At 46.8% G+C, this 14,113-nt stretch overlaps 1 protein-coding gene across 1 annotated transcript in view; it reads right to left on the bottom strand.

Annotated features, from left to right (window-relative positions):
- Positions 1–9,893: 9,893 nt before the first annotated feature.
- GTPBP6 (GTP binding protein 6) overlaps positions 9,894–14,113 on the bottom strand; it is a 128,330-nt gene continuing 124,110 nt past the window's right edge. The window contains exon 10 of the mRNA XM_078656170.1: positions 9,894–10,371. Within this exon, the coding sequence (XP_078512296.1) occupies positions 10,245–10,371 (127 nt within the window). The 3' untranslated portion in view covers positions 9,894–10,244. The remainder of the gene's footprint in view (positions 10,372–14,113) is intronic.

Genomic DNA, 14,113 nt, shown 5'->3' with positions numbered 1-14,113 from the left:
CCGACTTCATTAGACACCATCGAAGGCTGGCTTGTCCTGCGTTTACTGTTCTTCTTTATAGGGGAGTCATTTCCATGATTACTATCACAACAATGTTGACCAAGAGAGCGCATCATTCTCTTTTACTCGGTCCAAGACTGGAGAAGTGGAGCATCCAGCTGATAAGGGAAGGGCAAGCTTACTGGAGCCACCAAGAGCAGAAAAAAGCTCACAAGTGGGCGCAAGGATATTGGGCCTTATGAGATATGGAAAATATGACTTACCCTGTAAGCATCTGTTTGCGGCATGCAGTGTTATAGATTCACATGGTCTGCATACTCCTGCCATCTAATGCGTACAACTTGTTTTTCTTCAAAGTCTTTCGAGTCATGCTGTAGGGACTCCTTGTATGACTGGTAATGCGCATGGGCATCAACTCCATAGTTAAATTGTTTTCTCACATAGGGCGAGGATAGAGATGGAGCATGAAGATGCACAATGATGGCCATGCAAAGTGGAAGAAAGGAATGAGAGAAATAAGGTAAAGAAAAAATAATATCAGCAACATCCGAAGGCTTCCTTGGAGGAGGGTTGGCGCCAAGAAAAAGCTGTGGCTATTCAGAAGATCTTGCATGTGATTCAAAAAGTGAACTCAGTACAGCCTGGCTGACTCAAGCCTGCTTTAGTGCTAGGACATCCGCACAGTAATGTTTGGCGAATGTGTGAGGTGTCGACTAGGTAGCTGCCTTAAAGATGTCAGCATTTGTGATGTTTCCCAGACAAGTCATGGAGGCTACTTTTTTGGTATGTAGAATGTGGCCTTGGCATAGCATGTGCGAATGCTCTTGACTAGCCACTGACCTACCCCTGCTTTTAAAATGTTGTTTAGAGTAGGCAACAAATAGCTATTGCATTTTACAAAATGATTTTGTCCTATCAGTCTATTACATGAGGGCTCTCTTTACATCTAGCATGTGAAGTGCTCTTTCTGCTACGGAGTCTGAGTGCGGGAAGAATACTAGGAGTTCTATAGTTCCCCCAATATCTTACTGTATTTCATATATGAACATAACAGAGTTGCGTACAGATAACAAGAGCATTCAGCATATTAAACATTCAAACAAAATCCCAGAATGAGATGGGAAAGCTACTAAAACTAACCCTCATCCGCGGAAACATAATTATTAAACCCAGTGGCGTAACAAAACTTGAGGGGTCACCCCTGAAAAGTACGTGGACCCAGTCAGAAGCTCTCGGCCGCCCATGCACAGTACCAGATCAGGGTCAACCCATGCTGCAGGGGCTACTGTTAACGCCACTGATTAAACTGGGTTTTAAGTCACTGCTGCAAACTCATGCTCAATCCTTTCTGGGTGCCCCCCCCCCCTCCACACACTCATCCCTATCCTGGTAGACAATAGTCCCATATCGTGGGTGTATCATTTGGGTGTGCTTTCTCTATGGCAAACATGTTGAGCCACACAGAGGGTAGATTTAGAGTGTGGACAGCACATGTTGAGCCACACAGAGGGTAGATTTAGAGTGTGGACAGCACACCTCCACATCGCCTGGCATAAGTGGTTTGTGTGGCATTGTATGTAGTGTCCCAGGCGAGGTCTAGGTATCACGATGCAAGTTTTTCCCCGGTCTCACTTCAGGGCGGTTGTTCAACTGTTCTGGACTTGAGTGTTGTCCGATAATTGTCCCATGGGTCTGCTGGAGGCCTCCAAGACCCTCCGCACATAGTTTATTCCACGCATCCGTCTCAGCTGTCCGCATTTATGGAGATCTTTAGCCACTGTTGGTTGAGCAACTCCAGGGACTTTCAGGCCATGGCTATACTCTGTTTGATTAGAGTATACGCCATGGCTAGGAATTTCGACACATTGTTCGTTTTTTTCGTGCTTGGTTGAAGTCCCAAGAGACATTGCTCAGGGGTCCGCATAAGTAGTTTGTTCGTTCCCTCAGTCATGGTCCCCACTGCTTCCTCCCAGTAACCAGGGCACAAGTCCTAAAAAAAGAAGTGGGGGGACTCTGATGTCACAACAGGAAGTGATGTCACGAAAGGTGGCTTTCACCATCAGACTCATTGCCTCCCCTCGCTCACCCCTTAAATGCGATTGCATCAAAGAAGCCAGCGCAAGAGCAGCGTTCTGAATGAAATAGAATTAAGTGGTAAAGCTTCGATTACTTGTCAGTAATAACCTGAATAATTTTCCTACTCTGCACAGAGCTCCCGGTAAAATAAGTGGGGGGGAAGCCGTCCACCCGCGTGGTACCCCGACTTGAACCCTGCCAGTAACCTACTGTTTCCGGACAGGACCAAATCATGTGTTGGAAATCCGCTATCCGTGAGGGGCACTGGATTCTATTCCCGGGAACATGTGGTTCAACCACACAGGTGTACGGTGTGTTTCATGAAAATAAGTGAACAAACAATTCTCTGGTTCCTGGACACTGTCTTCACATGCCTCATCGCCCCTTCCCACTGCTAATTAGTATATCCCTGCCCTACAACTGCATCCCATTCACTTCTTAGGCCAGGGTACTCTGCAAGTAGGGTGACCAGCAATGCACAGTATGACACAGTAACTCCTCGCCCCCCCCCCCCCCCCGCCGTGTGTAAACTAAAGCTTCAGCATCTTGGAGGTGCATGAATCGGCCTTGTCTTGACCCCACGTCGCCTTAATTACATATTTCAGTGCATTATAATTCAAGAGGTGCTTTGTGAGTACCTACCAGCAGCTCTGAGGTGGTTTCTTACATGAGGCACTTTCTGACCCACCTCTAATTTTTTCACATTTCTCATGACCAGTGTGCCAGTATCATCCTTAATCCTTAGGAATATTAGGACATGTCTATGGGTGAACGTTTTATTTGAAAATAAAAGTCACACATATTTCATGACTGAAATAATATAAGCATAGCCTTACCCAGGAAGTATAGTTGATACCCAGTGAACTAATAATATAAATGTTTTCTGTGTGTTAGTCGCAATCAGGCCTTTTTGTTGAGTAACTGTGTGAGTGGAGGGCGGCCTGGTTTCGGATCCCTATGATGTTCCTTGTTTATGAGGTAAATTGAGTTAAACAAACTTTAGGACCCCAGAAACCAAAATCCTCAGGTTGGAGTGCCCTGGTATTGAGTGAGAAGGCCCAGTCTGTTGAGGAGCTTCTCATGAGGAACTGCAGACAACTCAAGGAAGGTTGTGAACCTCTACTGCCTGGCTCCTGCTTAAGCCACTAGAACGAGGTGAAAGAGGTCTGCCGAATCATGTATGGAAGGAGTGGCAGAGGTGAGAAAGTGTAGGCAAATATCGCTGACCAGTTCATCCATAGTGTATTGCCTATGGACTGTGCGTGTGAATACTTGGTGTTGAAGCTTGGCCATTTGATGTTGTGATCAGTTGCATAAAGATCTATGTCACGGGAAAACCACCAGCGTTGGAAGTAGGGGAGCAGGACTTTGGGATGCCCACCTGTGGACTCGTTGGTACATCCTGCTGAGACGATCTGCGGAGTCGTTGTCTGCTACTGGAAGATACTTCTCTAGTAGGTGTACTTTGTCGTGGATTGCCCAAAGCCAAATATCCTGGGAGGAGTCCGTGCCCCCCTGTTTTTGCCTTCAGAGTCAATTGAACTACCAGCAACTCCAGATAGTTTATGTGGCAGGTCTGTCGAATCGGTGTCCTCAAACCCTGAACAGTTGTTTAATCCTGTAGATGTACCCTCAGCATATGAGAGAGCCGTCCATGGTGATGGTCACTTTGGTGACTGGGTTTAGAAATGGCCTGCCCCGCAACATATTGTTGCTGTTCCACCTCTGCACACAGCGCTGGGTCTTGGCCTAAATCAACACTAGATCTTCCTATAGACCCTCCACTTGTGACCACTGTGCTGCTAGGCATTCTTGGAGTAGACGCATGTGTAAGTGGGCATGGGGAACGATGGAGATGCAAGAGGCTGTCATGACAAGGGGGTGCATCACTGTTCTCTGACGATTTGTCTGAAAAAGAGGCAGCAATAACTGAAAGGCTTGGACTTGTGCAGGACTGGGATAAGCTTTCCTGGTGACTGAGTTTAATATTGCCCCTCGAAAGGGTTTTGTTTGTAAGGGTTGAGGTGGCATTTGCCAACATTGATGGTGAAACCCAGACCATGGAGGAGATCTAAGGTCATCTGTGAGTGAGCCAGACACTGCTGCTTGCTTACACTTTTTATCAGCCAGTCTCACAGAATGAGAAGATATGGATGCCGCTTCTACAGAGATGAGCGGCTACAACTGCAAGCATTTGTTGAACACTTGTGGCAGGACTATGAATTGCAAGTGCTGTCCACTTCTCATGAATCTGAGGTAGCGGCGATGTGCAGGATGGATTGGGATGCAGAAATAGGCCTCCTTCAAGTTGAGGGTGGTCATTAAGTCGCCTTGCAGCAATAGTGGTGTGACGTCCTGGAGCTTGATCATGGGGAAATGTTCTGGCAGGATGGACTTGTTAAGGGGTCTGAGGTCCACTATGGGCCTCAAGGACCGGTCTTTCTTAGGCATTAAAAAGTACAGTGAGTATACCTCTTTGCGATGTTGTTAGGGCAGCACTAGCTCTAAGGCATCCTTGAGCAAAGGTGTGTCTGCCTCCTCCTGGAGGAGCCTCTTGTGTTGTGGTAAAAGGAAATGTTTGTGGGAGGGAATGTTTGGTGGTGGGTCAATGAGCTCCATGCAGCAACTCCGCTCAACAGTGGCCATCCCGTTGGTCTAAGGGGATGTTTTCACCATTGTGGAAGGATCCCCTGCAGCTGTCCTCCAACAGTTATGTGACCGGGGGAAGGGAGAACACCACCAATGAGTCTGGTGGGAGCTGGCTTGTAATGTAGGAAGGGGGTCAGCGGGTGAGGGCTTGTTTATTCTGTCAACCCTCAGAATTACAATGTTGGCCGTGGCTCAATATTTGAAGCCCTCTTGCATAGGCTTAAGCATTCCCTTAACCATAGGTAAAGATTGTGTGGCACGCTGGGTGAGGGACAGAGTTTCCATCAGACAGTCCTCCTCTTCTGGAATGGTGCATAGCTCCACCTTGTGAAAGTGGCCACACTGTGGATTACCTTGTTGTAGGGGGTGGTATAGTTGGGAGGGGAAGGTCTGACAGAGTAATAGTCGGGTTGTTGCCCCCAAGACGAACAACCCAATAATCATCCCAGGGTTCAGTGTCCTAGGGAGTGTCATAACAATCTAAGAGCTTCCCTCCCCGTAAGAGGAATGTGTAGCCCTTTCGAGAAAGGAGGCGGGCCCCGGTGGGAAGCAGACTGGTGCCCCTGCTTGAAGCTTTCTGAGCTTTGGAAGTGGAGGGGGTTGCACAGCTAGTGGATCCTCAAAAGTCAACTTCCTCTTATGAGGGAGAGTCTCCTGCATCTGTGGTGGAGACTTTGCAGTGATTTTTCTCCATCAGGGGATGACTGAACATTCTTAGCTGTTATGAGTCCAGCTACTCCTGAAGGTGTTGAAGAATTGGCAGCTCCTGGTCCTTGGAGTCTGCTTTGGATGTCGACTGGGTGCTGAAGGCCATTTGGGCTCCGAGGTCTTCTTTGGTATTGACAGTTGTTTCGGCTCTGAGGTGCCGGTTAGTGCCAGTTTAGAGACCCCAGAGGTCGACATCCGGTCGGACTGGGTCTTCGGCAGCATGCTCAGTGCCTGGGCTGGAATTGAAGTCTGCTCTGAAACCATAGATTGGTACTAGCTATGGCTGGGTGGCCATGGCAGCCCGGAAGGCTGTCTCCCCGATTGTGGGCTCGACGCCGGGCAACTGCAAATGTGGTGAGTGGCTTAGTGTGAACTAGTACTCTCAGTAGTTTTCTGATGCTGGCCTATGTGAGTTGCAGGTCTTGGACCTCCTAATCTGAGAAGGGATTGGGATCTGTGCTGAATAACGTGATTTGTCCGACCTCAATCGCTCCTTCCACTTATTCCTCTTCAACATCTTCTCCAAAGATCTCGGGGGTATCATCTCAGTGTTGCTCCATTGCCCATCGAGCAAGTTGACGATCATGAAGGTACCGGATAGTCTTTTTTAAAGCAGAAGGTGAGACAAGCCGAGCACGAGGCCTCATTATGCTCCAGAGACAGGCAGAGGTTACAAACTGTTTATTTATCTGCCCACGAGTTCTAGGAATGTGTGTGTATTTTCCCTTACTGCACTGACATTTGAAAGCACAAGACCATATTTTCCATTACAGTACTGAAATTTTGGAGTGGGAGAATTGACAATAGAGTCCAGAGAGAAGCATCGATAAACCCAAAAATGTGGATCTGATGTAAGGATCACAAAGGAATGGGGGAAAAAAACCTTGGTGCAGTGAAGGATTGTTCAAAGGTTACTAGTATCTGAGAACTCGAGAGGCCCGTATAAACAGCACCAAGCAGCGTCGACTCAGGAGCCCCAGTAGAGCACGTGTGACCCCCGATGGAAACCATCTAACTATTCACATTACCAGTCACAGAACGAGTCACTATACCGCAAAGAAAAGCAAGTTGTACACGTCTGAGCAAACAATAGATGGCAGGTTTTTGCCTAGCATGTGTATCTAAAGCTACACATGCCATGAACATATATATATATTTTTACTACTTTCCACGATGAGGGGGTATAACGCCACTAGTACCTATGCCCTCTTGAAGGCAATTAGATAGCAGGAAGCATGTTGATGTAAGGCATAAAGGATGCCTAACAAAGAGTCTGACACCTCGTGCCGCAAAAACACCGGAAATCCACCATCAATACTGGCAATATCCATGGAATGATGTTAAATGTTTTCCTAACCACTGTACTATACCATATTGTTTTTCCTTACAGGTATTTGACAAATTGTAAGGACCCACATACGGTCAGTCCTCTATGCATATATAGCACTCCTCAGTGCGAGTGCTAAAAATGCTTTAACACGTGGTAGCTATTTTTACCACTCACTTTTTCACATCACTCACTTTATTCTGAGAGGTCCTGAAGAAAGCCCCAATATTTTTTCAAGCGGGCTGAAACATGTCGACCATCATAGGGTAATAATAAGCTACACATAGTACTGGTAGCCCATTATCCACTCTCCGGTTTTTAAGCATACCCCAGATCACCGGGAATAAATTAACAGGTAGAATTCTGGAGGTATTTTTACTTTTACACTCACTTCATCACATCCACTTACACCTCAACCAGCTCCACTGTAAACAGGTGTTGCAGCACAGCTGGGTAGCATTCGGCTACCCGGCTGGGACCCGATGATGAAGCATGACACCAACCAGGTTGGTGTGAGGGTTTTATTAACAAACCTTTGAGGTGCCAGACACTCTTATGTCAGACAGTCATTTATTGATTTTGGTTGTCTTCTTTGGTTATTAAATACTTCTAGGGACAAAGAGGGCCGTCCATTTGTCCTAGCTCTCTACATTTTTATTGAGTATATGTTTTTATTAGCAGTGTGATAGGGAGATATAAGTAAAATTTAATATTTTCTAATCTTACACAAAGTTAGTTCAGTTCCTGAGGTGACACCTGGGAATTTACAACCGATTTCTAGGTGGACATACGGTGCATAGTCCTACGAAGCAACATAGGCATGAGATACTTATGATCTACAAAACCTCATGGAACACACAAATCACACTTTTATGATCATAGACCCCCTACCTCCCACATTTTTAACACAGAATGTGGGCCACTTTCAGGAGCCGACCTCATGATGAAACATGCACCATGAGGAGGACTAAATGCCCTATTCTGACATGAGGGTAAATCTACAAGAGTTAGGTTAAGACATAACGGCACATGACCGATCCAAAACTGCTTCTTCACTCCCACTTTCACAACTTAGTAGTTGCACAAAATTTCTCTTGTCAACAGGTGAGTTATTCATGTCAGTACTGCTAGTGGCGACCGTGGTAAGTCAAGAGATAACTTGTGGGTGAGCAGTAGCCATTGGCTTCTCTAGCCCGGACTGTTCTGTAAGCTAGATCTTGACAGCAGGTGTAATCAAATGTTGTCTTGTGGAAATCTGCATAGATGTACTTCACCATGGGCGTGCTACTTTTTGTGCCATTAATTTCATGCCACCTCAGTCAGGAACCAGCCATATGTAAATCAACCTATGTCCTAATCCAGTATGAACAGCTAATCTGGAATTGCCAGGCAAACTCCCCTCTGACCCAGAACACAAGGAACCCCAAACCAGTTTCTGCCTATAATGGGCTCAACAGTAGGGTACAACTTGGTTCCATCAGTACAGTGAGCATGGGACCAAAGTCTGGCGTACACATCACACTGAGGAAAACAAAAAAGTGATGGTGGAATGCTTACACTAATCGCAGCCACTGGTAATTACTCTGGTTCACATTCCAGTTCACTGTTTTTTTTGGGGGCCCATTAGTCTACCTCAAACAGAAACTAGCAAAGCACAAATCAGCCTAGGTCCCGCTACAAGAGGAACAGTCTTTCCTGAGCTGCCAAGCCAGGTCCCATCTAAAGGGGAACACAAGCAAACCAGGCTGGTGTCCACCTATTTGGGCAGCATCAGTAGAATGCAGTTTGGGTCCAGTGGCACAGTAAGCATTTTTTCCATCATCCTTTGATGCAAAGCACTAAGTGGCTAAAAGATATGCCCTGACGGGGGTCCCTTACTCACTGTGCCACAGGAGCCAAGCTATAATTCACAGAGGAGGCCAAATACGGTCTGGGATTGCTCGTGTTTCTTTCTGCATGGAGAGTTGCCTCGCCGTTCAGGATGGACTATTCACATACGGAACATGGCCAGTACTCAATGAATAAGGCAAGTTTTTTTCTGTTGTGTACAAAGTAGACAAAAAACGATGGCCTGAAATGCTACCTTTGAGATTGCAAGCATTCCTCCCATCACCATTCGTGTTTTTAAAGTTATTTGTATACATTTACAACTTGCGCATAGTTGTTTACACCATCAGGGAAGGAAGACAAGTGTTGGAAGGTGCCTCTGGTCCTTACATCCACTCAATCCACTGCATGTTTGAGGTAAGAATCTTAGAGGATTTATATACAGGCTTTTGCAACAGCCTTTTAAATCATCTTACAGTGGTGTTCGATATTTTATAAGTAGAAGGTAGTAATACTGCATCTACTACAGATGATGTGTAAAAAGTTTCACAGATATAAACCAATTTCATAGGGATTTGTTGTGCTATGCAGCTCTGGTCTCACAAAAAGGGTCTTGATTTTTTGCAAAGTTTTGAGAAGGAATTCAGTCCACACACCGCATAATGTAGCTCTCTGCATGCACTGATGTGCCCTAAAAAAAAGAAAACTTGCTGCGGATTGGTCAAAATATCGAGATAGTAGAAGTCTGTTTCTAGGCAATGTCGTTGGGAGCGAGAATGAACAGGTGCATCTGTGCACGGTGGCTGCATTGATACAAGACACCAGGGAGAGCCATGAATACATTTTTCATTTGCTCACTTTGACACTGGATTCGAGCTAGCCTGGCTGATGAGAGCTGTTAGCCCGAAAATGGTCCTAGGATGCTTGTTTTCGGCCCAGGGAGGACATAGCTTGGCAGTTCGGGCTGGAATGTTCCCATGAGGCACAGGGTCAAGACTGATTTGCATATAGCTGCGTCTGAACGAGGGTGGAAAAGTGAGCTAAAGAATGATGATGGATTCAACCCAGATCTGTGACTGGGGGCGAGTGTTTGAAAAGCTTCAGCACTCAGTCCATCCTCTGTTTGTGTTTGCCTTTTTACATTTTTCAGTTGCCAAATCAGCTTTTTAGTTCTCGATTCACAATTTGCCTATCTTTAAATTTGAAACACGGAACACGCAAAAAAACTATAATCCATGTACCACATTGAGAATTTTCCAAATACTTTAGAATATTCAAATATTAAAGACAAAAAAAGCAGTGGGACTGCAATATAAAAATACTTTATAACGCTTGTACAAAAGATGATATACATTGTAAATAAGCAGGTCATCTAGCATGAAGATGTCTGGCAGGGTTACATCTGCATATACATCTATAACTTGCTTTCTTTACAATAATTCATGTACACTTGGGCCACCCAATCCCAATGCATAGAAATGTTTCCATTGATTTTGGGCTGTTGCAATTCCAACCCGTCATTTTTTCTTCAATAAGTTAGGGTAGTTCGACCAAGGAGTTCAACGTTTTAACTCCTAGATGTCCCGGAGCTTGCACAGTACAGGAGTCTCCTGCAGAATATCTTCTGACAGTGGATCATGTTCATTTTCATACCGAGTCACCATTGATGAAATTGTTTTCGGTACTTTCCATAGGATGCATCACTTATGATCACTTTTACATTGGCAGTGTTGTCCTCTGGCAAAACAGTAACATCTTGCACGGTCGCCTCTTTATGCAGCCAGCTGTAGAGAGAGAAAAGTATTATCTCATTGCCTTTTCAGTTTGGAAAGTAAGAGTGCTTCACAGAATTCCTAACATACGACAATGTAAAAGATGGAATTGTAGTCTTTTGAATTAGGTCTCGCTGGTGTTCCAGCGAAAAGACCTTATGTTGCTCACTTGCCGGGAATTTTGGACAGGGGATGGGTACGCGCAAGCCCTCTGCGATTTCACCTCGTGGACGCGCACGTCCAGCCCTGCGCCGTCCACATCTCCTGTCCACATTCCCAGCAAGTTAGCCTATCGCTCGCGCACGCACGCACACGGGCACACGCGGAGCATACATACGCTCACCGGGCACACGCGGGGCTTCCCTCACGGGGGGGGGGGGGACACCGGCAATGTGCCCGGACGCCCTCCCTCACCGGGTCTGTTGGACTCCTCTCCTCCCGCGGTGGTGGCGGCGGCTACACGGGGTTGGTAGGAGGCGGGGGCAGGCACCAGCAATGTGCCTCGAGCCCCCTCCGCTTCTCTCCCCACAGTCATCGCGGCAGCGGTCCAGGCCCAGATGCAGGCGAGTCTCTGTCTTAGCACGGGAGCCCCGCTGACTCCTTTCTCTTCACAGGAGCTCGGGGTAGGCTCCCGTCCGCTCCTGTCTGTGCTGGTGGGCCCGCCCTCAAGCAGGCAGTCCCGCCTGGCTTCCTGGGTCTCGTTTTCTTTTACAAACAAGTCCCAGGTGCCTACGTCGAGTAACTCACCCAGTCCACGTTTTCTTTGCATTCTGCAATTTGTAGTCCTGTTTTCCCATTAGAAAAAGATGAACTATTTACGAGTCAAGGAAAGCAAACAAAAACCCTGGACTGAATTAACTAGACTGAACCCGTTCTGTATAGCCTCTTCTGGAATCGGAAGTGTCCTCTTCAATACTTTCTTTAACTCCTATCATTAGCAGACCTCTCATACAATCCTGCTAAATATGGATTACGTGGGCTTTTAAGTTTCTCAGAATTTCACTCTCTTTGGAAACACGACTGCAATTTTTCAATTGATCCTTTCAAATGCCACTTATTTTCTTCGTAAGGTTGTGGATTTTACGTCCATTCCAGCCTCCCCGCCTGAAGAGCGTCACAGGCACTGAGAGGTATTTGCAGAGGCGGGGCTGACACCCTCTTGTCACTGCATTCCTAGGATTCCAGAAGCATCTGGAATGCAGGCACTAAGTGTCCCTTTGAAACGCGGTGTTGGAGGTGTTAGTACTGAGACCTCGAAGTCGACGAGTCAACATGGATGAAGTTGTAGAAACTGGTGCCAATTTTTTTTTTTTAAATGACTACCCCCGAGTGTGTCGCTCTGAAAGGAAATTTAGCCACTGAGGCTGCTGAACTTGAATGAGATAGCGCTTCGAGGTGTAAGGTTCACGTCAATGTGATACATGTTTGAAACACATTCCCCCAGTGACGCTATTCGAGTGAATGAGGTTCATTCCACTGAGCTTCCAAATTTAAACGTCACGCCCAATGAATGAACTGTTTTGATGCGAGAGACTCACGCAGGTGTGGGAGTGAAGGAAAACCGGAACCTTGCCCAACACATGGCCCATACATTTTTTACGGAGAGAAAATTGCTCTCAGCACTGCAGCAGTACATTCAATGGGAGAGTACCTCTCTTCTCAAGAGCAAGCAGATACTCTAAAGCATGAGTACCTGAACTTCTATATTCCCAGTTCAAGCACTGAGTAAAGTACAGTATATTTAAATCAATTTTGGGCTCGTAAGAACAAAAAAAGTTCACTGCAGAGCTCCTCACTTCCCCAACTTCATGTTTACGTCTCGCCTAGGGCACCGCATGTTGTTTCGAGGCATTTTGTTAACTTACAGTGGACAGAGAGCTTCCCATTGTTTACCATCGTTTGTCCTCATGATCACTTTGATTTGCTTTCTTATTATTTGATGGCTTTTGTGGGCTTTTCTCACCCGTTGTGAGTTTGTCCCTTACTTGAAGTATGGACGCTTTACTGTGTCCTTTCACTACTCGGTGTTCTTGGCGCAACAATGTTCTTTTTAGTTAAGCATGCTACAAAAGTGCATGTGTTTTCCAGCTGTCACCCTTGTGTGCTTCTTTGTTGTCATGTCTTAAAGTAACTATGTCTCACTGTGTGCTTCTCTGCCATCCGTCTTCGTGCTGCTCTGCCTCGCCATGTGCTTCTGTACTTCCTCCCCCATCTTCATGTTGCGTTGTCTCGCTGTGTGTTTCTCTACTCTCATCACTCGGCTCTGTGTTGCTCTGTGTCACTGTTAAAATCTAGACTGTGGCGTAAACATTATCGGCGCCATCTTGTCCCTTTTCAGACTCGTACGTGCGCGTAAGCAGCAGCCATTTTGAATGTCATGGCCTCTCTGTCCACTGTCGATAGCCAGCACGTCTCTCCCCCTCATTCTCAGGCCTCGCAAGCGTCCCCCGCGCTCTGATAGCCCCTGATCTCTCCTGCCTGAGCCATAAACACACCTCCAACGCGACCCTGTCTCAGAGCCACATCCCGTGCTGAACCCCCACACTCCTTTCATCTCATTTTCCATTGATAAACCTCTTCCTCCTCGTCCATTGTCTGAACCGTTCCCAGGCCACCACCTTGCCCTGCAGCTGCAGTTTATTGCCCCTACTGTAGGAACTCACCCCACATCAGAGGAGCGGGGATTAATCAATGCTTTCACACCCCTAGATCCGACCGGTCGCCCCCATTCCCGTTCCCAGCGGAATGTCCAGCTGCGCGATTGCCATCACATGCTGGGATCGGGGTGGGAACTCTACTGTAGATGTGTGTGGGAACGGGCCTGGACCGGGGATTCCGAGGATGTCATGCTGTACTTCAAAGTAATATTACGGATGCAATGTAGGCAATAAAACCATAAAACTGTGTATAAGAGGCCAGGCCTTGGAGATGCGGCTAGAGCACCTCGAGAAGATACCCTGTTGTCTGATTTGACGTGTTCTGCTCTGTCGGAATAAACTCCTGTTTCCTGCCTTCCAGTCTCCAGCGCCTGCCTCTTTATTTGGTAACCGCGAGTTGGGTGAGAGGCGGCTAACGCCGGGCAAACCTTGAAAAGGGGTAATCGACCTGACCTGCCAGACCCTTTTTCTACAATTGGCGCCCAACGTGGGGCCCATCAGCGACGCGTGGATCCAGTGGGAGAGGTCCCAACGACAGAGTGAATGACTGCAACGATCGGGAAGAGCTCCTGCCCGATAGACCCTCGTCTGGCAGCCGATCATCCGAACTTCACTGGTTCCGAGCAGACCTCTCTCGAGTGATCTACGGTCCTGACTGGGAACCATCAGGAGTGCCACAGCAATTACGGAGAATAGAGGACGATCGGGCGCTGGAAGCGGAAGACGGGAAACCGTCCATGCGGTCCGGGTAAGGTCGTGTAACACGACGAATTGCGAATTGATTGTTTGATTGTTTGAAAATACTAGTATTACTCATTTGATTGTTTCTAAGAGATTCTCTATTTACAAAAAAGCACAGAGTCGCCATACTCTGTTTAGTCCTTGTGAATAGTGAAGGGTAGGTAACGCAGGCTTTTGCCCCCGTTGTAATCCGTCGTGCCTATTTCCCTCTCCATTTGATTGATTGTTATCCAAGCATTTACTGTTTTGGAATTGGTTCTCTTTGGATCATTCTCTATTTACAAAAAAGCACAGAGTCGCCATACTCTGTTTAGTCCTTGTGAATAGTGAAGGATAGGTAACGCAGGCCTTTGCCC

Source organism: Lissotriton helveticus, chromosome 8 (genome assembly GCF_964261635.1).
Source record: "Lissotriton helveticus chromosome 8, aLisHel1.1, whole genome shotgun sequence".
Lineage (NCBI taxonomy): Eukaryota > Metazoa > Chordata > Amphibia > Caudata > Salamandridae > Lissotriton > Lissotriton helveticus.
The sequence above is the reverse complement of the archived record's forward strand: the minus strand, read 5'-3'. Positions and strand labels throughout refer to the sequence as shown.